Below are 27,915 nucleotides of genomic sequence, written 5' to 3' on the forward strand. Positions count from 1 at the left end.
TTGTTGTCATTGCAGGCAATCTCAACGCTGTGCGTTACAGGGAAGACATCCTCCGTGTGGTACCCTTCCTACAGGCTCATCCTGACATGACCCTCCAGCATGACAATGCCACCAGCCATACTGCTCGTTCTGTGAGTGATTTCCAGCAAGGCAGGAATGTCAGTGTTCTGCCATGGCCAGCGAAGAGCCCGGATCTCAATCCCATTGAGCACATCTGGGACCTGTTGGATCGGAGGGTGAGGGCGAGGGCCATTTCTCCCAGAAATGTCCGGGAACTTGCAGGTGCCTTGGTGGAAGAGTAGGGTAACATCTCACAGCAAAAACTGGCAAATCTGGTGCAGTCCACAAGGAGGAGATGCCCTGTAGCACTTAATGCAGCTGGTGGCCACCAGATACTGACTGTTACTTTTGATTTTAACCACCCCCCCCCCCCACCCCCTTGTTCAGGGACACATTATTCCCTTTCTGTTAGTCACATGTCTGTGGAACCTGATCAGTTTATGTCTCAGTTGTTGAATCTTGTTCTGTTCATGCAAATATTTACACATGTTAAGTTTGCTAAAAATAAACGCAGTTGAAGAGAGAGGACGTTTCTTTTTTTGCTGAGTTGATATCATCTTGCACCCACTACACACCAGAGAGAATTGAAAGTGACATTAAATAAATTAGGCCATCCAATGAAAAGTGCTTTTGCTGTTGAGCATAAACATGGCTGCTTTGAAGAGCATTACTGTGGCGCTACTCTTAGAGCTGCTTGGTGTTAGTCGATTGACATTGTCTTTCTCCTTCACTGCTATGAGGCACGACTCTTTTCATCCTTCAGATTCTTTGGAAATGTGTTTAAATTCAGATACTACAGTTATGGGATGTGTTGGATTTGGAGACTTTGTCATTGTCTTCTAATACAAGTAGAAGTGAGTCAACCAACATTTGACCAAAACCACTGCTTGAAGTATGCAAATGTTAAGGCAGTGGACTGAGTTGAGATAAGTCGGAAGTGTTCTTTTAAACATGAGTGAGACTAGAATGTAGCTTACAATGGAATTTAACCACATCTGGCACTTCCAATGTACCTTGCAAATGAGAAAACAATTAGAAAATAAACTCTTCCTCATCAACCTATTGCACTAGCATTTCATATCACAAAAATACATATAAAGTTACATCAATTACACTACTCTACACTAGGAAAAACTTTTACAGAACCCCAGACCAAGGAGGTCCACGACAAAGCTGCGATACATAAATATGGATATATCTATAGATTATTTTTTTCTTCTCAAACATACCTTGTTATAATATATGACTTTGGAAGAAAGAAAAATGGATTACCAATACATTCACAACAAACATTTCATCCGTTTAGGGAAAAGGAAAGGGATATTTGGGTGACACAAGTCTTATAGATCCTGACCGAGCCGCTCGATTTCCTCGATAAGAAAGTCGATGTCCTCAAAGGTGGCCGCGGGGTTGGAGATGACCATGCGGAAGAAGTTGACCTTGTCCCCCTGTGGTTGGTAGCTGACCATGGTTGTCCCATACTCCATCATCCTGGCCTTGATCACTGGAGCCACCTAGACAACAAGACACATACAGTTGTGTTACAAAGAAAAAGTGTTAAGCGCTTTTCGACTATTACGAGGAAATACTATTGTAAAACAAGGTCACATGTATTTATTTAAAAATGTCAAGCCCCTTTTTGTGAAGCCTGGATGAATTGACAATTTCCTTTGACAAACAAATGGACACGAATCGACGTTTTATTCCCCAAAAAAAGGAAACTTCCAGTATTAAATGCCGTTCACTTTATCAAACCTTTGTGTTTTCAATGTGCGACACATCCCTGTAGTCAAGCTATAGTATCTACAGATGCACAAATTACATTCACTCAGTGGACAGGCCGAAAAGACAGCTACAGACAGCTGGGGTGACACAAATAAATCTAACACCAACAAGGTTCAGAAGAGTTCAGCAGAAACTGTGATGTTGAGAGGCTATCTTGCAATACAACTTGGTAAAAGTCATTTATTTGTTGTTCAGTCCAGTCTGTCTGGCTTTGTGGATTACATTCTCTGATGTGCAGAGGCAGATTCAATTACATGTTCTGGAGGAGATAGTGAGAGTGACACAGGCATAGACGTGGGAAGTAGGGGTGCTGAGGGTGCTGCAGCACCCCCTGAAATATATATATATACAGTTGAAGTCAGAAGTTTCCATACACCTTAGCCAACTACATTTAAACTCAGTTTTTCACTATTCCTGACATTTAATCCTAGTACAAATTCAGGATCACCACTTTATTTTAAGAATGTGAAATGTCAGAATAATAGTAGAGAGAATTATTTATTTCAGCTTTTATTTCTTCTATCAAATTCCCTGTAGGTCAGAAGTTTACATACACTCAATTAGTATTTGGTAGCATAGCCTTTAAATTGTTTGTCTTGGGTCACATGTTTTGGGTAGCCTTCCACAAGCTTCCCACAATAAGTTGGGTGAATTTTGGCCCATTCCTCCTGACAGAGCTGGTGTAACTGAGTCAGGTTTGTAGGCCTCCTTGCTCACACACGCTTTTTCAGTTCTGCCCACAAATTTTCTACAGGATTGAGGTCAGGGCTTTGCAATGGCCACTCCAATACCTTGACTTTGTTGTCCTTAAACCATTTTGCCACATTTCAGGCTTCAAACATAAATATATAAAACTGTATTTTTTGTGAAGAATCAACAACAAGTGGGACACAATCATGAAGTGGAACGACATTTATTGGATATTTCAAACTTTTTTAACAAATCAAAAACTGAAAAATTGGGCGTGCAAAATTATATCTTTATGTTTGAAGCCTGAAATGTGGCAAAAGGTCGCAAAGTTCAAGGGGGCCGAATACTTTCGCAAGGCACTGTATGCTTGGGGTCATTGTCCATTTGGAAGACCCATTTGCAACCAAGCTGAAACTGATGTCTTGAGATGTTGCTTCAATATATCCACATAATTTTCCTCCCTCATGATGCCATCTATTTTGTGAAGTGCACCAGTCCCTCCTGCAGCAAAGCACCCCCACAACATGATGCTGCCACCCCCCCACTTTTCGCGCCCAAGTACGTTCATCTCTAGGGGAAAGAACGCGTCTCCTTCACAAGCAGTATGACTGCTTGGGAAGTGCTCAAGATAAATACAAAGGATAAAAGGCTATTTTACATGGGTGTACAGTATTTTTGTAATTCACATTTGGCTTAAAGGGGAAAGGAGGTACTACCAAGAGGTAATGCTGGGTGACAGTTTGTGAAGCTCAACTTTTCAGCTTAGAGCTTTACAGATAGCAGTGCTTTACAGATTCAAATCACCTGCATGTCCACAGTAATCTTCAATTGACTTAGAATATATCTGGGGTATTAAGTTACACAAGGCGAATGGAACTTTGGAAACTTCTGCAAGTTTAGGCTTAATAAGGAAAATGGATATTCCATTTAAAGGGAAAATCCACAAAAAAAACAGTTAGTTCACTGTTGATACGGTCCCAAAATGGTTTTGCATATCAGCAGTCGAGTTTTCACCAGCCACTTCCTCATGATAATGCAAAATGCTAGTTAGCTGTTAATGTTTGATCGCTTAATTTGTTTTAAGTCTATATGTTCAATCAGCAGGTCATGTTTTGATGTATTGTGGTCATTGTTTCTCCTTACTGATGTATTGATGCTGTTTTTTGTTTTTGCTTTCTACCTTATGCGCATTGAGCATGGGAAATGCACTCTACAAATGTCATATTATTATTATTTTTATTATTATTATTACTACAGTCATTCCACACAAATCTGTTGCAGGTGTCCTGTTGTCATTGGCAACCCTGCAAATAACAATAAATAATCAACTCTGAATTGTGCCTCACTTGAATCAGTCCTTTGGCAAAGGATTTTGTGTCCAATTGTTTCAAAGCACTGTTGAAAAACACTGGTGGTTGAAAAAAAGCTAGTCAACATGGATTCAGAATTTCATGTCTTCCAGCACAGTCCCTAATTGTGCTAAATGGTCATCATTATGACAATCACCTCTGTCTGTGGAAAACGCAGAATATCAGTCCTGCTAATTATCTATACCCATAACAGATGGGGCATGTCAACACTGTTTTAAACAGGATGTTATCATGCATGTGTGAATGAGACAATGGCATAGATTCAATCAGATCAAGCGTTAACCCGGGCGATAACAGACACCCCATAGCGCATGTTTCGGCGGTGTCAGAGGTGGAACTGCATTGGAGCCTTCAAACCAGTGAGCAGCTGCTCTTGCGATCATTGTCACGAAGCCACACCCGCCCCACTCACTTTAGAAGTTCAGAGCGAGAAAGTGAAGGCTATATAAAAATAATTATGCTAAAATGTAAAAAATCCTTAAATAAAATAATGAGAATTTCTATCAGCCTAATCGAGGTGTAGATTACATCTCACATTCCAGAGTTTGAATTTGTAAACAAGGCTGGATGGGATTCCTGCAGCCAATGGCAATGTCCACTTTAGGTGTAGTGCCACTTGTGGATTTGACAGCTCTAACTCAGTTCCACCTCTGACACTGCCAAAACAACTGCTATGAGGATGTCGGCTAAAGTATATCAGATTTAATAGAGCCCCATGTGTGTTTGAGAGAGAGAGAGAGGTCTCTATATATGGCTGGCACGCACATCATCTGTTCATCCTAATTGCAGATTAGAGGACCCCTGCTGCTGAGTGGCTGCCACAGTAACAACCCACGGCCAATGATTGAACTCATGGACAGTAGCCCCTCCCCCCCATGTTCACTCCCTCCCTCCTCCCACAGTCCATGGAAACATGTCTGTCATTTAAGATTCTCTCAATCCAATTGTGCTATCGAGGTTGAGCAATTGAACTCTATTTACATGCTTAATGACTTCCCAAATGCCTTCCATTTTTAGGCACAGGGGCTTTTCTACAAATTACATCAGAGGACTGCCATTTTGTTTCGGGTGACTAGTCCTTTATGTCTTACTGCTCACCTTGTGCAGGCGCTTCTTTTTCTCCTCTTTGTCCTCCATGTACCGCATGCCAGGAGGGAGGTACCAGAAGCACACGTTGGTGTGTTGAGGCTGGGACAATGTAAGATGGGAAGACGAAATGATTCATCAGTCAATCATTATGCTTTACACATGGACGCACACACACTCTCTCTCGCGCACGCGCACACACACACACTGGTGCACACAAATTGAGCTGGAAAGACAGGCGGGAGAAAAATCCATTAGAGAAACCATGGAATATTGGAATCCACTCAGGTTGTACAAAATAGAAAGCTCTCAAAGCAATCATGGCTGTCAATTTATCAAGTCAGCGCAGTGTATACTGAGCAATTCACACCCTGACAAAAGAACTCTGCTGTGAGTTCTGCTGTGTCGGGTGGTGCTGTCGTTGGCAGTGGTCTGAATAGTAAGCAGGTAGAGTGGCTCTCATTCATAGACCCGCTAGCTATGTCTGAGTGTCTCACATGTCGATCTCCTAGTACCAGATGTGATGGGAGAAAAAATGTCTGTCTGCTCACTGGTGTAAAGCATTCATTACCAACGGTTGACTGACCATGCATACCAGACTCATTTATTTAGCAGCAGTGTTGAGTCCCTGACTGCACTGATATGGTGCTATGGTTTTCTGGGCCACCAAGCCAAGTTAACACCTGGACTAATGCCCAGGGGATTTGGACTATTCCTGCCTGTCACTCTATTGTGGTATAGTGGTTTCTGTCTTTTATATGGCTGTAATTATAAGCATAGCTAAATAAAAGTCATTTAAATGCCAGGGTATCCATACTCTACCGCAGGGGTATTCAACTCTGACCCTACGAGGGCCGCAGCCTGCTGGTTTTCTGTTCTACCTGATCATTCATTGCAACCACTTGGTGTCCCAGGTCTAAATCCGTCCGTCATTAGAGGTGAACAATTAAAAAACACACACAGTGGAAATGGCTTCAAGGTTGAGTTTTGAGGGCTTTATGGCATGGCTCAGCCCTACTCTATAGTATAAAATACATTCCAATTAGATTTGAGCCATTCACAACATCATCACATATATATATTTTTTTTTTGTGTGTGTTATCATTCATGTCGTTCAGTGTCTAACCATACAGCACATTTAATATGAACATACCTTTCCATTGAAGACCATCTCATATCCTTCCCTGTCCTTGATCTTGTTGTACAGGTACTCCGAAAGCTCCAGACACTTGTCAATCTGAGCCTCGAACCCGATGGTGCCCTATTGGTGAAGAGGAAAATGCTGTCAACAACACGGTAAAGGTAACAACAAAGGTGAAAAAAAGAGAGCTTATTTTAAAATCATACTAACGATAGCTAATATTTTTAAGTCCCAATAAGTGATAGCAGGAACAAATAATGTTGTTTTCCTGTGGTGATTGACATTTTCCAAGAATGTTTCATAAATGTCTTGTCCAAATTAAAGAAGACACTTGGTACACTAAAACCCATAGTCCAAATGCAACACGAGCAAAAACAACTCCCTCCACACATCCCTGTCTTTGCAATGCAGGTTGATGTCAGTTCCCATTGTAGCACTGTGATAAGCAATTACCCCACTAGTCCTCAACTGTCAAGCTGCAGGGGTCAAACTAACTACTTGAAGGCTTTACATCCCAGCCACATGGTGAGTGGGAATCTATTTGTCTGGGAAGTCCAGCATCACAAAGCTCACTATATTATACTTAACAGGACCATTTGTTGACTGAAGAAACAGAAGGCTACTAAAGGTTTGGAATTCATACTGCACACAATGTAGTCAAACAGACATCAACAATGCAATCAAAAAAGCAATACACTGTACATTGTACTAGGCTGTAAAAGGCTTTTGGAATATCTATTTTGAAATATACATGAGATAGTCCCTGGCAAAGAGAACTATAATATATATGTTTTTAAAAACCAAAAATATCAATATAAATGTTATTTAAAACAATCTGTTTTACAATTAATCAAGGCATGATGAAAATCTCTAGAGGGGGATCTTTATTGAACTAAATGATCGAAAGAAAACTACATTTGCAATCAGTACTCTACCAACCTTAGCTCTCCACATGAGCCAGAGCTTGAAGATGTCCACATGACGTCCACACTGCAAGGCCTTGTCCCCAGTGTCGTAGGACAGGTCGTAGTGCTTGTCCTGCTGGAACAGGTAGCAGGCGTGCATCTGGTTGCAGTTTTGCATCAGCCCCTGGAGAAGAGAAAATAATCACTTAAACAATAAGGCCTGGGGGTTTTGGTATATGGCCAATATACCACGGCTAAGGGCTGTTCTGAGTGTTAGGACACAGCTCTTAGTCGTAGTGTATTGGCCATATACCACAAACCCCCGAGGTGCCTTATTGCTATTATAAACTTGTTTCCAACATAATTAGTAGTACAAATAGATGTTTTGTCATACCCATAGTATACGGTCTGATATACCACGGCTTTCAGCCAATCAGCATTCAGGGCTTGACCCACAATATATGTAAAGGGGACTTTGACCCCTTACCTCCTCCCGGACCAGCAGGGCTGAGCACTGCAGTGGGACTGCCATCATCTTGTGAGGGTTCCATGTCACTGAATTGGCCCTGTGAATTGAAACAACAATGAGTACTTTTTATGAATATTGATTTAAAAGATGAAAATTCATAATTTTAGTACATTTCAGTACGGACCTCTCAACTCCATCTAGCTTCCACTTGTGCATCCTGGACATGATGAGACTGCCTCCCCACGCGCCCTGAGTAGAGAGAGAGATAGTGAGATGACCAAACTACAGAACACTTTGTAGCATGAGACTGAGTCTCAACATGAAGAGCCCCATTACACCACAGCATGTCTGAACTCAACTAGCCATATGTAATAACATACAGTTCATCTTCCCGGAGTGACCCCGCTGACAGTTTCCTGCAAATACTGACGACTCGTCTCTATTTCATAGTTTGTGGAAAGGGAGCTCCTAAACCTAAACCTCACCCTCAAATTTCTATGTTTGAAAATGCAAGAATTCAACGTAAAAAGGCCCTAAACAAATCTAGCATGTCTGCAGTTTGACACTGATGGATCTCCTTTCTTGGTCTTAATAGAGGTGTCTCTATGTCATGCCTCAATCACCTCCATTACACAAAGTCCTTCGGTGAGAGAGGCCATGATGGGAAAGTCAGGGGAAAGGATGATTTACAGCCCCTGCTTCAGTTTCCTTCATCTCCAGTGTTACAGAGGAAACTGGCTGAGTAGCTGTCTCCTATCTAGGTCAGCTGAAAGCAGCAGAGGGGACTCAGATATATTACATGAATCAAACTCTGACTGGTGAGCTCTGTGTGCCCCTGTCCCTGAAACACCCAAAGCTAAATGCTATGGACTTTACCATCTGATGAGGTAACAAACAAAGGTATTCACCTAAAGTAACTTGAGTGTGTAATAGCCACTTGTATAGTGTAACTTAATGTAATTTGCCACCATAACAGGAGTCTTGCTCTGTATATCGGTTGGGACGATTCTTATCGGTCAGCTGTACAAAATCAGCATGTAGAGATAAAGTACACGTGTTTCTACTTACATCCACGTGGAACCAGACTTGGTACTTCTTACAAATATCTGAGATGGCAATGAGGGGGTCAAAGGCTCCGTAGACTGTGGTGCCAGCCGTCGCACTCACAAAGAATGGCACAAATCCCTAAACATAAAACATGAAAAGAAATCATTCGCATGTACAGTGTCACATACCAACATTATAACTATTTCCCATTATACACATGACATTACCGATGATATATTCTAGATAATAGCACAACACATTCCTGATCATCGTTGTGGTAAATTTCCATATGGTTGCACAGTATGAAGGAAAAAAATGACTTAATAGCCATTGCTCTTCAACAGGGATATGGATGGATGAGTCATGTGCGTATGAAATTACCTTCTGCTTGGCTTCCAGTATTTTCCTTTCAAGGTCAGCTGGTATCATTTTACCACTGTGAAGAAAGAAAAAAAACAGGATTTCATTGCTTGAATGCTTTTGCCATCAAAATGACATGTTCTGTTTTATTCTGCACCTGAGGCCTACTGTATAGTTAAAACACTACAGTACCTCTCATCAGCTTTGATGCAGATGACACTCTCTGTACCAATGCCAAGGGCTGCTGCTCCTTTCTTGATTGAGAAATGACTCTAAAAGACACAGAAGTAGAGAAATCCCTCGCACAAGCTCTTCTCTTGACCTGATTACATTTCCTGTTTGATGTATTTCATTGAATGCTGCTATAAAGGGAATTCAAGACCAAGGAAAGAATAAAAAGAGATGAGCTGTAGTAATGTTGGAATGTTGCTGTCCAAGGCAAAGCAAAGGCTTTTGGGAGTGTTCTATTTGAGCTGTTGTTTGCCCGAATGATTTAAATGTCCTGGGCCACTGCAGGGGAGAGGAGATAACAGCAAGTGTCCCTGTGTGCTGTACTGTCATGCAGAATGTCAGCAAATCAGCCTCACATTAGCTGTGGCTGCATGTGAAGGTGATGTCAGTCCCTTTTCTACAACATGAATACATCAGTGATGGAAAATGTGACCTGGCTTTATATGGAACAGCTGGCCCAGCAGTATGCCAAAGGGATTTCACTGGGATTCTGACGCCCACTTTGCCAAACATTACCCTCTTTAAGTAGTGAACGCTGGATCCTTGTAATTTGACGTAATCTAAGAACAAAGCATACAAATTATACTCCCTCACCAAGACATTGGGATAACATCACTATGAAGCAGCTAAATGAAATGCACAATAAATAAACACACACAAAAAAAAGGAAGTCAAAGCAAGAAATGTATAAAACGATAAATTAACGAATTAACAAATTAAATAAAGTGAAAATGAAAGATAGGAGTAAGGGGAGGGAGGCCTACATGCTCGGATGTGAAGGCTGCCAGTCTGGGGACTGATGACATTCCTTTCTCCTTCACTTCAGGAAACATCTTGAAGCGAGCCAGCAGCATGGCATACATATTGGAAATGGCACCACCTAGGGGAGAGAGGTGACGCACACCACTCAATCATTTGTGTTGTGTCAGGATCATTTGGTACAGCCATCAGATGTCAAAACTCACATGAAGATAATGTTTTGGCTATTCAATAACACAGGACTAAAAGTAAATTCATTGGTTATGTATTGGTAACATACATGTCTCGGGAGAATCTGTCTTAAATGTTTTGAGGAAATAATCAAAAAATACAATGTTTCAATGATGATAACATATATTTATTTACATGTCGATGTAATTGTGAAAAAGCATCAGTTTGCCTCTGTTATTATAACCTCCTATGTATTTTTGCTTTTGTTATATGTCAACCAAGAGTCCAGAGGAAAAATGAAAGCAACCGTTATGTTGTAAGGGAGGAAGTGGTTTTATGCTAATTGACTGTGGAAAGTGTTCCATTTTTGTCATCAATATGCTAATTTACACATAGCTGGAGATGGGCCAACCAATTTTCTGTGAATCTGATGGGGTGGTTATAATTGGCGTCACCTACGCACCGGGAGAGAAGATTCCATCCCCTCGGCCATCCTCCCAGCCAATGATCTCCCTCATTTTCTTCAAAGTGACGTATTCCAGCAGCACGAACACTGGAGCCACCTCATAGGTGAACCTGGATTGCACAAGAGAGATCACATGACTGAGTTACACAAAATATGTAATGACAGACAAATGATTTAGCATCTGTCTTTTGTCCCCTCTGGAGGTTCACAACCGATTTGGCTTGAGAAACAGGTGATCATGGGCTCAGGTTTAGCATGAGGGATGGGGTTATATAGCCAATAGAAGCTGACAACGTATTTCAAAGTCAAGACAGACAAAGCAAAACGTTGGGTTTATTGGAATGCACATAGCAGGAGATGTCAATGTACAACGTTGCAATTCAACCACAAACACAGTGGAATTTACAAAGGTCATTGCAGGTTATGTCGGTTAAATGCATTACTCTATGTATGACTCTTTTCTCTAAATTACAAAACAGTTCAACATTCTCTGCATTATACAAACGGCTTGCTACACTGCAGCATGCCTGACTCCAAATTGATTACAAATGTATTCATTTTGGGGATTCAGTGCATTTAATTGTGCTAGCAGAACCCTTATTTCACTGAGCCATGACTCTCAGTATATATCATCCCCCCACTCAGCCAGAAATTAACTTCCGATTAGCCTGAATCAAGCCAAAATGCAAATTTTCTCCTCTTGAATTGCCATGGGGATAGCGAAGGAGGGAAGGCGGCGAGGGGTGGGGTTAAATTAATACGGGATTGAATTATGTGCTGCCTTTCCTTTCAACCTTTCACATGCTCTGTTTGAGTGAGACTCCACTATCAGTGTGAGAGGTCGCAGCAGAGAATGCCCATGGATGGACCGGAAATGGAAATGATTGTTATTGTGTTTTATCATTTGAATCATGATGAGGCAAAGTCATACTCACATGTTGGTGTTTGCGGTGGACGTTAGCCAATCAGCTGCAAGACCAACCATATCTAATCCTGTTGAGAGCTGATTGAAGTATCTGGGGTGGGCTAGAAGCAGAGGAAATTGTGTGAGATTACAGAATTTTGTTGTGGTCTTTTTGGAAATGTCAGGCATATTTTCCTGTATTTCTGTTTTCCATACTATGCTTTTTATGTGATTCTGGTGTCTATGCCACTTGGCACAGCTTGGCATGTAAGGCTGTATGTAGCTCCTTCATAGTTGAATTCAGTTGTGGTGTGTTCTTGGAGTGACAACTATTAAGCTTGTATGGTCATGCTAGAACATTTTAGAGAGAAGGTGATTTCAAAACGCTTCCGTATTTTTTGACATTTTACCAGCCCTGAGGGGTATTCGTTTTAGTTTTTAAATTGAACATGGTGAGGATAATAGCATGGCATATATGGAACATGTTAGTGATTTTAGCATTGATACTGTCAAATTCGTTTGGAAATTGTATTTTGGGGAAGGACATCATGTCATTTCCATTTTGCTCCATATATTATGCCTTTCTTCATCCCGAATAGTGCGGCACGGGGGGAAATGACCCATTCAACACATTATGATCTCAAAAACATTAGATTTCCACCATCTATACATACCATCTACAGTCATTTGCTAAATAAAAACATGTAACGAAAACACACATGTAGGTCTGTTTTCTTGGATATGCCACTGGATAGGCCTGGTTTATATTTTAATCTCAATCTATTAATATATATTTTTTAAACAATCTGCCTGCTGTACTTTCATTTTCGTCTGGGTAGCCCCAGGCCTAATTTATGCGCAGGAACAACTCTTCAGAAGAAAATATTTAGCAATTAATTTCGTGTATATTGACCCAAAACGAATTTACAAAAAACATATAGATAGCTATAGGCTGAGTAAAACAGCAGGCAGACAGGCAATATTGATTTTGAATTGTCCATTCCCTCCCGTAAAAAAATCTGCGACATTAGCATTTTGTTGCAATAAATATATATCTTATAATACCTGTTTTGATAGCGTATTTCAGAGTTGCACGACAGCTTATCAAAATATCATCCAGTGTTTCTGGCTCATCCTGCAATTCCCAGTTGTTTCTCTGGAGCAATTCATTGGGATAGTGGAAATCAATGACTTTCGTTTCCCTATCAAACGATTCCGTGATATATGCCAGCAAAATATCCACAACTTCTTGGAGAAAAGTCATTGTCTTCAAGTCACCATCCAACGCGGGTAGTAGATCTGCGAATCAATGTAAAAATGCAGGCAATTTGAATATGAACTCTTAAGTGTCATTTTAACCTTGAACATGAAGGACAGAGAGGCCTAGATTTAAGTAAGGAGAAAATGCGTATAAACTGTAGACTTATTAGGAAATAATAGGCTACACATTTACACCAGATACATAAGGCCATCGACTATTTTATTATTTGTTTCGAAGTGATAATGACTAACCTAAATTAATTATATGTAAATAAGAAAACATAACACATTTTTCAGTTCAAAATAACAGGTCTATACGTCAATATGCCTGCGTGGGTTTTAAACGGGCTTCTCGTTGAATTTGTTGAAGGTTACTCTGTTTTTCATATGAATGATGCATCATGCGGGTAGGTCGCTCATATCACGATTTCTTATGTGAAAAACGTATCAATATAGGCCTGTCATGTTTATAGGCCTACCTGTTGAATATAGATCTGAGAAACCGACCGTCGCCTCAGTCGCCTTTAGACAATTGCACGGTTTGTTGCATCCGCAGGTCCCAACCGTTGTCTCATCCAGTTTGGTAGATGTCGGCTCGGATGTTTTCTCGCCCTCTCCAGCAACACTGAGTAGAGCTTTAAATGTTTGTTTCAGTTCATAAAAATCAGAAAAGGAGGAAACAATTCAATGCACGATAAGCAATGAATATGTTGCGACAATGTTATATTGCTTCATATAGGCTATGCTAATATGCAAATTGTAGCTGTTTTTTTCTTTTCCAGAACCAACCTACCACACAGTTTCGATCCAATGCCTCCAGGTAGTTTTTGGGCCGCCGCCTGGCACCATGCCCTGGCTGGAGAGAGCAAGTCAAAGACGGATGAATAAGGGGCTATATTCAGGCTGTGTAACTTACAAATATTCAGAAAAAAAACGTGCTGAAACAAGGTGAACACAACCTCACATGAACATAATACGCTGTATTTGGCTACAAAATTCACAATAATAGGGCTACTAGCAATTTATATAATCAACATTTTTTAAGTCGTCTTAACCTTGACTAAGCCCATTTTGTCTAGGGGCTATATGCATGACATAAAAACAATATGTGACATCTTCTACCGGTCATTGTTAACCCACATTTATCCTGGTAGCCTGAATACATTGTTTATGCGAGTTAGGGGTTGTAAGCGTTAAACGTTGATTTATCCAAACAAATAGGTTATTTCATTTTCCCTTTAGGGGCTCAAGCCGATAATACTCACGCGTAGTGGGGCTTTGGTTGCTGGTATTATCACCAGCATTCTCTGGCGCGCCAAGACCCCAAAATCCGTGTGATGCCATCGCAAACAGTCGCCAGCAGTTAAGAGCTATATGAAAGACGGACAAATAGCGCCCATTCAACCGGGGGAAAATGTGCCGAAGGGAAACGGGAGCTGTTCAGAGACGTGGTGCTGAAGCTGTCTGTCGACTCTCTCCCAGCTGCACAAAATCAAACTGTGCATTCAACAGAGACACAAACGAAACTGCAAAAGTGCTCAAAACGTAGCGCTCTCTTCACCGAGACTCTTCTCTGTACGCAGGCGACCACAGGTATACAGATGGAATGCCAGGCATTGTCTTCTCAGAGAATTCGGTAACAGTTACCCAGAGCCCCTCGCGATTCAGTGTAAAGCGCAATCTCTCACCACTGGGTAAAATACAAGGGTATGTAGTATGGCAGAGTGTAAGAGTATGAATATATCCGTATTGTGAAAAAAGGCGATAAAAAGGCGATTTCACTAAGGCCACTTTCAGGAATAAGCACTACTATGCAGAGTATAATCCAGCGGTGAAAAGTAGAGCACAAGGTCTGCTATATTAATGGTTTAAGCAACTTAATAAAACAAACGTGTCCCACGGTAGTGTTAACCTGGTTTCACGTCACTAAATAAATTCCAATGTGATTCAGTTCATGACGAACTGGTTTGCGTCATGAGTCGTGACCACACATCTTTGTCCCCCTCCTGCTGTGTGCGTGGAACTCAACATCAGAAACAGTCTCATTTAAACTGTTTTACTCCAGCTTGGCTGCCCTGATAATTCATTGATCCAAAACTTTTTTATGCCTTGGCGCCTCATATCATTGCCCCCCTCCGGTCAAGGAAACGTAACGCGGTGTGGAGTGGGAACGCGTGGGTCCCTCTCGCTCCGCTAGAGTTCAAACCGAGTGCTCCATGGAGAGTGGCGTACAAATCCGCGGTCCGTTTATTGTGCCTGGCTCTACGTCGGTCATGTCTAGAAGGGCCCCAGCCTTTGTCAAATGAATGTCAAAAGTTGAAATGTTTTGAATTTCAGCTAACCCTAACCCTTTTCCTAAACTTAACCTAATTCCCCTAACCTGCTACGTTAATTCTGCTGCATAAGTTCTCCTAACTTGCTATGAAAAGTCAAATCTGACGTTTTAACTTGACAAAAGATGTAGCCCTTCAAACCATGACTGTCAGTGCTGTCCAAAAGCCATGCATCCAGATCCCAGATGGCTATATCGGTCTGCTAATACAGGACTAGTAAAGCCCCAGTGCACTACTTTTGTAAAAAAAAAATAATAATACCGTAACAATAATAATATATATATATTTTTGTATTAATATTTTTTTGTAATTCAGATTTTTCAGCATCCCTATTTCCTGCGGCTATGCACAGGCCTACAGAAAGAAGAAACATAGCTATGAGGTCATCTGGGGAAATAGGGATGTGTTTCGTTTTGGGGCAGATTACATTCTGTTGGATGCGATCATCAATCAGTTGTGCTGCGAGTGTGACCACTGAGAACACATCACAAGTGAATCAGTAACAAACCCCGTGGGCTTTTCTGCTTTAAATGTCACACTTAAAGGTTACGGATTCACTCAACAAAAAAAATGCTAAGTTAACATAAGGGAAATACATAGGAAAGTTGAATAACACTGCAGCTCCGTGGTTTGCTTTTACGTAAGTGGTAATATATTTGGACAATTTATTAAACAGCGTTCAAATTATTTCCACATTATTCAACCTGAGCATGGGAAGTAGAGTGTGTAAAGTCAAAACAAGTCACAGTGAATGTAGGCATACCTGAACACAACAGTAATGTTGAAAGCCATTCTCAATCTACATTAGGCAATACAATCTCCACTGTTAAAATGAAGTGCTTTGTAACACCAAAACGAGTGGCAACTGAGCTGCCACCAACACCAAGGAGATAAAACCTTAAAGTTTCTGGAGTATTGAAACACATCATCCTGAGAAGTGTTGAAGCAACACATGGTGTCAGTGGCGACCCCATTCAGGACTGCCCCACCTGTTTTGAGCCCCACCTGTTTAGCAAAAAAAAAATGTTTTGCCTGTATTGCATGTTATTTTGGCATTAATATGCATTACATATCATTTTGCAAACAATGTAAAAAAAGAATAAAAATGTAATTAATAAAGCCACATACTAACATGGTCTCTTTTTTTGCTTTCTAAGGCAGCTACAAAATGCAGGTGTAACAGCCGAGCTCAGTGCTTTCTGTGGTGGTGGTGGGGCAGCCAGCAGAACATACAAAACATAGGGGTTGGTAAATGCTCTCTAGCTGTGCCATGATTAGTTCAGTGTTCTGTCACTCATGGGGACACTTCGGCTCTGCAAAATCTACAGGGAGAGCTAGAAAGTTCAAGCCCCGTAGGTGCTGCCATAGATTTACAGTAGAAGTACCCATCCAAGAAGGCTCAAGGTCATTGGCCACAGATACAATTACATCGGTTCACGGTATATGTACCAAAGCTTTGATTGGACTGATCATGTCAACATCATACTTTCAAAATCTTAGCTAGCCAGCTAGACAAGCAGTCACCATCATGAATCAAGTTGACAATCTACTGGCAAATCCTTTTCCGTCCTTGTCATATGACGAGAAATTATAGATAAAGCGTATTGTGCTCTTCGGCCATTGGACATAAACATTACACAACAAGTTGGAAATCGCAAATTCACCAATGAGTGGCTTGGAAGGAATCAGTGGCTAACTGCAAGCGTTGCAAAGCAATCACTAGCCTGCTATTCAGTGGCGTGGGTGTGTGGTCCAAGTCTGGGTTTAAGGGTCTCTTTTCCAAACTTAAAAGTATAAACATTCACATGTAACATGGGCCAGAAAAGGTTGAATACATTGGCCATACTGTCAATCCTGCATGACTTCTGCCGCGTTCAAAACAACTGGAAACTCTGAACTGGGAAATCTCAGATTTCAGTGAGTTCAAGACAACTGGGAACTCCGAAAAAACAAGCTCAGACTGGGAAAATAATTTTTGAACGGTCATCCAACTCGGAATTCCAAACCGGGAACACATGCCACTATCTAGAGCTCTGACCTGAAGATCACTGACGCCATGATTCGACCTTGTATTTTTCACAGTTCCCAGTTGCCTTAAAAGCACTATAAATCCAGAGAATGCCAGACTTTGATTTTAAAAAATTATGACAAAATTTGCCCACAAGAAGGACCCCCACACCACCTTCCTGTTCAAGTGAGCACAGCACAACAAGATGAGTCCAAAAATGTCTTTTTATGCAGCTGCATGAAATTATGTAATCTGCCAGGGAGATATGTATACTGTAGCTAAGAAAGTAATACTAAGTGTATATTATGTAGTAAGCTGCTAGTAGCCCATGTGTCTCACCCTAATAATTGGGTCCCTTCCCCACTCATAATTTAGCTTACTGTTCTGACTTGGTGGTGCACATGTAGCCTATAGCCTGTATTTGAGAAATTTAATCATCGAATATTGTAAGAGCTTTCATTGTCTACTTATATGCCCCCCTTTATTTTTCCTACGGTTCTGACTTGGTGTACAGGGAGAATACTGTAAGATCGACCCATGTTCTGAATTTTGTCACTGTACATTTCAAAAGTGCTTAACAAATAGTTATATTGTCTACGTTCATCTTAGCTCGCTCATTAATGTCTCAATCAAATTTACGGATTGCCTCTTTTCCGCTCATCGTTCCCTTATGCCATAGTATGTACATCTCAATTGCCAGTAGAAACCACATTTGTTGAAGCAAGTCAGCCATGTCAACTTTTTTTTATAAAGGCAGTAAATAAGGCTGAATGAACTGTTTCGGTGCCAGACAAGTCTTCTCTGATAGCCAGGTGTAGCAGTGGTAAGGATTCATTCCATGGTTCTGAAAAGAAAACTGCTGATGGGACAGCTTTATGTAGGCCTTAACCATTTGTGGGCACAGTTTGTCACCATTATAGTGCAATTAATGTATTGTTTAGTATCGTGTTGTGTAGTGGCTTCCCTGTCATGCATCCCCATGGCATTTCTTTTGTTGATGTTTTCCCCACCAAGATTTACATGCTAAAATCACCACTGCATGGTGTGTTGTAACACCACTTAATAAAGTGTTGCACAACACCTTGCTAAGGACTGGGAGCCCTACCAAGAAAGGTTGAAAAAACTATATTGGTATTTCGTATTCTGTTTTGTGCAGGATTAGATAACTTCTCTTTTGGTGCCGTTTCCTCCCTCTATAGTTTCTAAACACTATTATGGTATTTCAAATCCTGTCGAGAGCAGAGTATTTTGTTGTTTAGCATTCATTAATGTGTCTGTTCATTTGCCTGTTTAACCCATTTTGGCAACAGTAACTCCAGGTTTTGCAACATGTTTTGCAATTTCCTCTTCCATCAAAAGTTAGAAATGTGGGAATGGGTTTTCTCATCTTTGAACATTAAAAATGCCGTTTTTGATATCCGTTCATCATGATCCATTACACCTTATGGTGCATCAAGCTGCTTAATACTAAACTATACTGTAAATATACTTTTCTTTCTTCAAACATTCATACACCATTGTGTAAAATAAGAATACATTCTTAACACTTTTGAATTACCCATAATCCTCTAAAAACAGAGCCATGTGGCACGATAGGATTCAAACCAATTAGTTCAATATCTCAAATTTCTCAGGCTTTGGATCTCCTCATAAAATATCTGAACTTTTAAGCCACATGTTAAGTTGGATTTATTCTTAAATTGTTGGGTAAAATTAAATGAACAAATCATTGAAATGACTTGCAATCATTTTTTGTAAGTATACTGTATGTTTTTAAGTTTACATGTAAACAAAAATTCAATTCACCCTAGAATCTGTTTGTGGCAGGGTGGTTGAGTTTGTAAAACTTCAATAAAATTGAAATGAAATGTATCATCTACTGCCCCAGAATTCGGGGGTTCAATTCTTACTTCTGCCTGTGCCACTTTCACTCCTTCTCTATCTCCTCCTGTTTCCAGTCTAAATAAAGCATTGAAAAAAGGTAGATTCCACAAAAGATATTCTCCACAGGTCCTCATCAATCAATATTTAGGCTATAAATCATTTGCATTTCTTAACTATTTTGATTGTATTATTTTTTAATGCTGCCTTTTACATGCACTAAAACCCCCAAAACTGTTTTTACAACACCAATATTCCGATTAAAAGAACCACTTTGGGTGTTTCAGAGTACTTCTAGACTGGTTTAAAACCCTTTCTGTGTATCAGAACACTGACATTGGGGTCTACATTCAACCCCCCCCCCCTAACACCAGATCCCACTACTTTTCACAACTTTCCCCCAAAAATGTCCATGTCAGGGCAAGCTGTCAACATCCCCAAGGGCTCTCTTAATTAATAAACGGTTAGAGCCACATGGAAGGTAAGACGAAGGATGTGGCTTGGCAGACGGACGGACAGTTACTCTTAAAGACAAAAAAAATGTGGACAGGAAATGCAGAAAGTGACTGATAGTTTATCAGGAAGTACAGCAGCCTATTTGCCCTTCAGAGGTTTCTGTATGTCACACCAAGGAGAGCAATGACATATGCACACACTATTTGATAAATGATAAATGATGTATTTTAAAAGACCCAAATATGTAGACAGCCACTTAATTCAAGTTATAAACAAGATAAAGTACTTAGCGTGGTTGGTAATCAACTGTAATAACACACATTGCAATTGAAAGACAGATCATTGCAACCTCAAATCGTGCAGTTATTGCGTTAAAAACTGATATGACATTACATTTGGTCTGATGGTACGACATGCACTACGGTCTACAGGTCAATTTATGTATTCAAATTAGCGTTGACCTTTTACATGTATCTGTATTGCTTTGTATATTTACACTTCACAACAGTAATAAAATGATGTTTGAGTTGATAATATTGACCATTCAAGCAGCAAAGAAGCATTCATATCAACATACTGTACATCACAAACCATACACTAATAAACAGTGGTAGTGCCAATGCAGTGAATTTCAGAAACGTAAGCTGCTTACAGCCAATGATCACCACAAACCCTTGTTTGATAACCCACTGTGCATCACCATAAATGACATAGGACCACACTTTGGTTCCAACTTTATATTCATGGACATCAAAAGTAGTAACCCTATTTTAAAATCGACCACAATACACTGAAACGGATCCTAGAGGTAGAGCCTTCATGGCTTGCACCACATACCACTCAATTTCTATTCTCTATCTCTTTTGACATTCAATTCCTTTCATATACATTTTGAAGGATAAAGAACACATTATCAGCTCAAACTAAGCAGTGAATGAAGCTTACCAGCATTGTTTAAAGTAGATACAACAAATCTGCTTCTTAGAAGAGCCTGACACAAGTATTTACAGACTGACAAAGTTAACCCGTTCGTGACGCCATCTGCTATGTATAGGCCCCAAACTCAACCTGGTGACTACAGGGAAGTGGCTTGGCGCAACACCGTCCTAACAATGCCATAAGCAACACATACCAGCTGTCATGACATTTTATGAAAACCAATGTTAGTTTATAACAGCTGACACAGCACTATCATAGAACGCAACTCATTAGACATTCAAATAGGGTTTGTCAGATGTTAACAAAAGTCAACAGTAATGAACTATCATGTCGCATTATGACAGATGTTATGGCATGCTTCTGGCGGTGTCACATACAGGGAGGTATTATGCCAATTTGCTTTAAATGGAGTATGCCGTTGAGAAGGGCACTGCTCAGTCTCTGTACTGTTTGATGAGCCTTCTTCTCTGGGAGGTCTTTCTCAGGATCTTTCTGTAGTCATAAGGGTTGTCGTCCTGGCCCTCTGCAGAGGGCAGTCTGGGAACGGAGTGCCTGTCAACACAGCAACACAGGAGATAAAGTGAGACAGGGCCAGGCAGGAAATGAACAGAGGACCAAATAGTGAAAGAGGGAAAGAGAGATGCAGTACAGTGAGAGATGAGCAGAGGGATACAGGTGGAATGATAGATGGTAATAGATGAGAAAAGATCAAGGCTAGTGGTGGAATATTTAGGATTTGTTTGTTTTCTCTCTGCAGTCTCTCTGCGTCATCATAGACTTTCATGCTATGGACATACACTATGTATCAGTGTCTTGTGTCTGTGTATTCACACGTATTCCCACACGTATTCACAATAGATATGTGAGTATATGCATTTGTCTGGAGTGAATGGATTACACACCTTTTATCTGCTGGCTCGGAGACGGCCCTCTCTCTCGATTGTCTCCTGTCTGGAGTTTGTCTTTTGGTCTGTGGACTTCTGTCTGCAGCTGCAGTCTGTCTTTGGTCAGTAGACTGCCTCCTGTCGGCGGCTGCAGACTGTCTTCTTGTCTGTGGACTTCTGTCTGCAGCTGTTGACTGCCTCCTGTCAGAAGACTGTCTCCTCTCTATAGAGCGCCTCTGTTCGATAGACTGCCTCCTCTCGAGAGATGCTCGTCTGGTGAGAGAGGTGCGTCTGTCTCCGGCTATGGCACCGGTGGACTTACTGGTGGGGAGGCCCTGGTAGTACTGGTCATCTACGTCCAGCAGCTTCCCAGGACTGGAGCACAGACAGGAGAAGGCAGTTATGGTCAGTCACTTAGTATTTGACAATAAGTCAAAGTGGACATTTCATATGCCATACTTTGTTCCAAACTTCAGTTTGGAATGATAGTTTGGCTCTCCGAATATGGCAAACCGATCAATTCAAATCAAATCAAACTTTATTTGCCACATGCACCAAATACAGGAAGTACAGACTTTACTGTGAAATGCTTACTGACAAGCGCTTAACCAACAGTGCAGTTCAAGAAGAAGAAATCATTTACCAAGTAGACTAAAATAAAAAGTCATAATAAAAAGTAACACAAGAAAAACAATAACAATAACGTGCTTCTACACCTGCATTGCTTTCTGTTTGGGGTTTTAGGCTGGGTTTCTGTACAGCACTTTGTGACATCAGCTGATATAAGAAGGGCTTTATAAATACATTTGATTGATTGATATACATGGGGCACCGGTACCGAGTCAGTGTGCAGGGGTACAGGCTAGTTGAGGTAATCTGTACTTGTAGGTGGGGGTGAAGTGACTATGCATAGGTAACAAAAACAAACAAACAGCGAGTAGCAGCAGTGTACAAGGGGGAGGGGGGGGGTTCATAGTAAATTGTCCGGTGGTGATTTTTATGAATTGTTCAGCAGACTAATGGCTGGGAGGTAGAAGCTGTTGTATTGCTGTATTGTGTAATGTCGAGGAAATATCAACGATACATTTGCTCGGCCATTGATTGGTATTGAGGAAGTTTCTCTAGCCAGCCACGCTGTTCACCCGTTGGCTACAGTAGCCTTAACAGAGTATATTATTTCATAGCAGGATGAGCATCAATATGAACTCCCTTACTCCACTTCCTCATTACACCAGCCTTGTGATGAGCTAGCTGGCGCTGTGCATAATGTTAACCCTGGACCTTTAGTTCTACAGCCGAGGCGGAAGGGCCTTCCTAGTTCCTGATTAATCACTGCCTCCCCTCCTCTTCTATTGACAGACTCAAATGGAAATTTCCCCTCTGTGGGTTTTCATATCCCCCCTCTTCTTTCCGGCTTATTGGTTGAGTTATGTAATAGAAACAGTAATCTATGTCACAGGCAGAGGCAGGCAGACGAGCAAGCCTCAATGCCTACGGACTCTCTAACTAACAGGATTCTGCCGCTATTATATCGTTCAGTTAGACCGGCCACACAATGGGTGCTTTTCAATCAAAACCGCATAACGGGTTTCCAGGTTAAAACTAAAAAAAGGTGTTCCTCCAGCACTGAAAGTTGAGTTTTAGTTGGGTTTGCATTTTCATTAATACAGGAAACACGTTTTATTGTTGAATCCGAATGCTTATTCTCACAGCGCAAGGGGAATCGTTTGTGTCCTTCTCTGGAGACTTGATTACCAGTATTAATTGAATAGGACCTGCGTCTCAGGAGCCAAATGGGGTTTATTGAACCTGAATGGGATCTACTTTGCAGTGGTATAGGGCTTATCTCTCTCACTCTTTCCATATCCCTCCATCATTACCAGCCCAATCGTTCTACACCAGGCTTGGAGTCTCAGTTACTGAGTTGAATGGCTGTGACAGGAGAAAACTACGGATGGATCAACAACGTTACAGTTACTCCACAACACAAATCTAATTGACAAGAGTGAAAAGAAGGAAGCCTGTACAGAATAAAAAAGATTCCATAAAGTAATACTGAAGAGGCAAAACCTGGTTCAGTCTGCTTTCCAACAGATAGAATGATGAATTCACCTTTCAGCAGGAAAATAATCTAACAAACACAAGGCCAAATCTACACTGGAGTTGCTTAACAAGAAACCTTTCAGCAGGACAATAACCTAAAACACAAGGCCAAATCTACACTGGAGTTGCTTACCAAGAAGACGATGAACGTTTCTGAGTAGCCATGTGGCCGTGTTACAGTTTTGACTCATTCGGAAAGTATTGAGACCCCTCAACTTTTCCCACATTTTGTTATATTACAGCCTTATTCTAATATGGATTAAATATTGGTTTCATCAGACCAGATAATCTTGTTTCTCATGGTCAGAGTCCTTTAGGTGCCTTTTGGCAAACTCCAAATGGGCTGTCATGTGCCTTTTACTGAGGAGTGGCTTCCGTCTGGCCACATAAAGGTCTGATTGGTGGAGTGTTGCAGAGACGGTTGTCCTTCTGGAAGGTTCTCCCATCTCCACAGAGGATCTCTGGAGCTCTTTCAGAGTGACCATCGGGTTCTTGCTCACCTCCCCGACCAAGGCTCTTCTCCCCTGATTGCTCAGTTTGGCCAGGCGGCCAGCTCTAGGAAGAGTCTTGGTGGTTCCAAACTTCTTCCATTTAAGAATGCTGGAGACCACTGTGTTCTTGGGGACCTTAAATGCTACAGAATGGTTTTGGCACCCTTGCCCACATCTGTGCATTGACACAATCTTGTCTCGGAGCTCTATAGATAATTCCTTCGACCTCTTGGCTTGTTTTTTTTTTCTCTGACCTGCACTGTCAACTGTGGGACCTTATTATAGACAGGTGTGTGACTTTCCAAGTCATGTTCAATCAATTGACTTTACCACAGGTGGACTCCAGTCAAGTTGTAGAAATATCGAAATGATGATCAATGGTAAACACGATGCACCTGAGTCTCATAGCAAAGGGTCTGAACGCTTATGTAAATAAGTTTATTTTTTATTTTTTTATTATACATTTGTAAACATTTCAAAAAAACGTTTTTTTTGCTTTGTCATTATGGGATATTGTGTGTAGATTGACAAGGGTTTAAAAAAACAAACATTTTAGAATAAGGCTGTGATGTAAGAAAATGTGGAAAAAGTCAAGGGGTCTGATTACTTTCAGAATGCACTGTACTTGAAAATCTATGGCAAGACCTGAAAATGGTTGAGTAGCAATGATCAAGCACCAATTTGATGGAGGTTGGATGAATTTTGAAAATAATAATGGGTAAATGTTGCACAATCCAGGTGTGGAAAGTTCTTATAAACTTACCTAGAAAGACACAACAGTAATCAATGCCAAATGGGCTTCTACAAAGTATTGACTCAGGGTGTGAATACTTATGTAAATCAGATATTTCTGTATTACATTTTCAACACATTAGCTAAAATTTCTAAAAACACATTTTCACTTTGTTATTATGGGGTATTGTGTGTAGATGGATGAGAAACATTTTTATTTATTCAATTTTGAATTCAGGCTGTAACACAACAAAATGTGGAATAAGTTAAGGGGTATGAATACTTTCTGAAGGCACTGTATCCATCTGTCTTCCTTAATTTTTTCACTGTGCTGTTTCACCACTGCTTTTCTTCACTGACACAATCCACCTCTCTCTATCACTCTCTCCCCTCCTATTTCACTCCCTCTCCCCACCCCTGTCCCTCTCCCTCTCCCCCTCTCTCTCAGCTGTCAGCGACAGTTGGAGATGCTATCTTTCCTCCTGACCTTCTCGTTCTTAATGATGCATGTAAACTGCTCCTGTCCATAGCTGGCTTTATTTATCTGCTAACAAATTATTACCCTTGATGTGTACAGTCTAGTCTCGTCGTCTCACAGCCAGTGTGTGTGTGTGTGTGTGTGTGTGTGTGTGTGTGTGTGTGTGTGTGTGTGTGTGTGTGTGTGTGCGTGTGTGTGTCCAGATTATTTTGATAAAGTACCATACCCCTTCCTTGTTCATCCAGACCTATCTGTCTGTCTGCCAGCCTAGGGGAACCTCTATCATCACCTTTCTGGGAGCTACACGCACCTCATGGCCCACACACACAGACACACTGGGACACACACAGACACACTGGGACACACACAGATTCACATCAAACAAAAAACAGACACGAAGCAAAGGAGGCTCACATGGTCTGTCTATCATGTATTGCAACATAGTAGGTTTATTGTAGATCTTAAATAATTGATCACTGCATCTTTCATAAAATACTCAACAAACACACAGTAAAACTACTGATGTTACTATGAGTGCATTATATTGGACTTTGTCCACATGGCACTTGTCATATAGTTAGATTTCATTAAGTAAAACCATTGTATGAGGATGAAGGATAAGGCCAATTAAGTCCATTGTAAATGTGTAAGGCTACAGGCCGTTAAGTTTGGACCCACACCCTGGCCTTACAGTTGGCACTGTCCCATATTCATTACTCACAAGCAGTGCCAAGTTTCAGATCTAACCTCTTAAAGGCCTGCCAGTAGCTACAAGTGGCTAGTTAAAACAGGGTGAATGATGGGCCGTTGACTTACCCTTGTTTCCGTGGCCTGCGTTTGTCATCCTGGACAGACCTCTGAATGTGAAAGACACAGGAAGTCATGTTACATGGAAATAAACTAGGATTCACATCTGTGAATATGTTAAGCTCTATAGCCTACTTACAAGATGCATTGCCTCCAATATAGCCTTCGAGATTATGTAAAAACTTAGAACCGGCAGGTGATTAGTCCAGTAATCAATCGATCTGTTGCTTGACTAACAATTAAGATCAGCTAGCTTGAGATCAGCTGAAGCTGAAGGGATGAGGTTGGAACAAACCTGCAGGGACTCTCCAGCACCTACTTTGTGCCTTTCTAGTGCATACTGAAATTATTAGACAGACATATTTCAACAATATAACACATAATGGAGTGCATCAAGGCTTAACTTCTTTGGGACAGGGGGCTGTATTGAGTAGCTTGGATAAAAAGGTGCCTAGAGTAAACGGCCTGCTACTCAGTCCTAAAAGAATATGCATATAGTTAGTAGATTTGGATAGAAAACACTCTGAAGTTTCAAAAACTGTTTGAATGATGTCTGTGAGTATAACAGAGCTCATATGATAAAAACACCCTAAATATTGATTCTATACATCGTTTGACATGTTTCTACGGACTGTAAACGGAACTTTTAGACTTTGTCTGCTCGCGCCTCATGAATTTGGATTACTGGGCTGAACGTGCAAACAAAAAGGAGGTATTTGGACATAAATGATGGACTTTATCGAACAATTCAAACATTTATAGTGGAACTGGGATTCCTGGGGGTGCATTCTGATGAAGGTCATCAAAGGTAAGTGAATATTTATAATGCTATTTCTGACTTTGTTGACTCCACAAAATGACGGATATCTGTATGGCTTGCTTTGTTGTCTTAGCACTGTACTCAGATTATTGCATGGTGTGCTTCTTCGGTAAAGATTTTTTGAAATCTGACACAGCAGTTGCATTAGGGAGAAGTGGATCTAAAATTCCATGCATAACACTTGTATCTTTTAGCAATGTTTATTATGAGTATTTCTGAAAATTGATGTGGCTCTCTGCAAAATCACTGGATGTTTTGGAACTTCTGAACGTACCGAACCAATGTAAACTGAGATTTTTGGATATAAATATGAACTTTATCGAACAAAACATACATGTATTGTGTAACATGAAGTCCTATGAGTGTCATCTGATAAAGATCAACAAAGGTTAGTGATTAATTTTCTCTATTTATGCTTTTTGTGACTCCACTCTTTGGCTGGAAAAATGGCTGTGTTTTTCTGTGACTAGGTACTGACCTAACATAATTGTTTGGTGTGCTATCGTTTTGGATTTACAGACAGTTTATCTTTAAAATTGTGTGAAATACTTGTATGTTTGAGGAATTTTAATTATGGGATTTCTGTTGTTTTGAATTTGGCGCCCTGCACTTTCACTGGCTGTTGTTGAGGTGGGACGCTACCTTCCCGAATATCCCAGAGAGGTAAATAGCACACCCAATAGGATTCAAGTTGAATCTATACCAGTTGAGAGACTTGTACGGTTTTGTAATATGCTTTCCTGCTTTCCATCGGAGCACTTGAAGTTGTCATGGACAGACCTTGGCAAAACTACATTAATGGAAAACTTTAAGGTTGGAAAACTTCTAACAACAGAGATTGTTACATTCCCTTTGATCTTGTGTCTTAATCACTCTTGGAGAAAAATGGCCACATCAATAATGTAGTGTGAATGCCAATAGATAAAAATGCAATTATTACAGTGCTGTAAAGGTGACAGAGAATGTATCACTACTGTATGGATGGAGTCAGACTCACATGGATGAGGTTGTAGTAGGTAGAGTCCTCAGGGGTGTTGAGCGTCTTTGGCTGCTGGGTTCTGCGAGGCGTCCGACACACTTTCAGATCGACTGAAACATCACAACAACAAAAAGACCCAGATCAGCAATAATACTTTGATTTCCAAGTAGCTAGAGAAAGTAGACATAGGTGTATTGTTATCCAGGTTATTAATTTTTATCTACAGTATTTATCATTATTGTGACTTGACAAATCCCTGGTTCATCATGAAAGAGTGCTATGTAATAAACAGAGACATTT

At 40.7% G+C, this 27,915-nt stretch overlaps 2 protein-coding genes across 2 annotated transcripts in view; both read right to left on the reverse strand.

The window, feature by feature from the left end:
- Window positions 1-452: 452 nt before the first annotated feature.
- On the reverse strand, window positions 453-14,541 carry gad2 (glutamate decarboxylase 2). The gene is made up of 16 exons (XM_064941643.1): window positions 13,970-14,541; window positions 13,498-13,560; window positions 13,184-13,339; window positions 12,510-12,743; window positions 11,476-11,566; window positions 10,538-10,650; window positions 9,909-10,024; window positions 9,106-9,185; window positions 8,935-8,989; window positions 8,575-8,691; window positions 7,691-7,755; window positions 7,525-7,603; window positions 7,072-7,221; window positions 6,145-6,252; window positions 5,004-5,093; window positions 453-1,574 (listed from the first exon to the last, which is right to left on the reverse strand). The coding sequence occupies exons 1-16, from the start codon at window positions 14,046-14,048 to the stop codon at window positions 1,401-1,403; spliced, it is 1,770 nt and encodes a 589-aa protein (XP_064797715.1). The 5' UTR covers window positions 14,049-14,541; the 3' UTR covers window positions 453-1,400.
- A 6,214-nt stretch (window positions 14,542-20,755) lies between these two features.
- myo3a (myosin IIIA) overlaps window positions 20,756-27,915 on the reverse strand; it is a 37,186-nt gene continuing 30,026 nt past the window's right edge. Inside the window, exons 24-27 of the mRNA XM_064941021.1 lie at window positions 27,634-27,725; window positions 25,826-25,866; window positions 21,401-21,580; window positions 20,756-20,873 (exon numbers count right to left, since the gene is read on the reverse strand). Of these exons, the coding sequence (XP_064797093.1) occupies window positions 20,756-20,873; window positions 21,401-21,580; window positions 25,826-25,866; window positions 27,634-27,725 (431 nt within the window). The remainder of the gene's footprint in view (window positions 20,874-21,400; window positions 21,581-25,825; window positions 25,867-27,633; window positions 27,726-27,915) is intronic.

Source organism: Oncorhynchus masou, chromosome 28, assembly GCF_036934945.1.
Source record: "Oncorhynchus masou masou isolate Uvic2021 chromosome 28, UVic_Omas_1.1, whole genome shotgun sequence".
In the NCBI taxonomy this organism is placed as follows: domain Eukaryota; kingdom Metazoa; phylum Chordata; class Actinopteri; order Salmoniformes; family Salmonidae; genus Oncorhynchus; species Oncorhynchus masou.

Excerpts from the sequence above, each read along its gene's own strand:
- gad2 (XM_064941643.1), bottom strand. The coding sequence starts at position 14,048 with ATGGCATCACACGGATTTTGGGGTCTTGGCGCGCCAGAGAATGCTGGT. Across the intron at positions 13,561-13,969 it reads CAACCAAAGCCCCACTACGC|CCAGGGCATGGTGCCAGGCG; the intron begins GTGAGTATTATC and ends TGCTCTCTCCAG. Across the intron at positions 11,567-12,509 it reads GAAATACGCTATCAAAACAG|CCCACCCCAGATACTTCAAT; the intron begins GTATTATAAGAT and ends CTCTGCTTCTAG.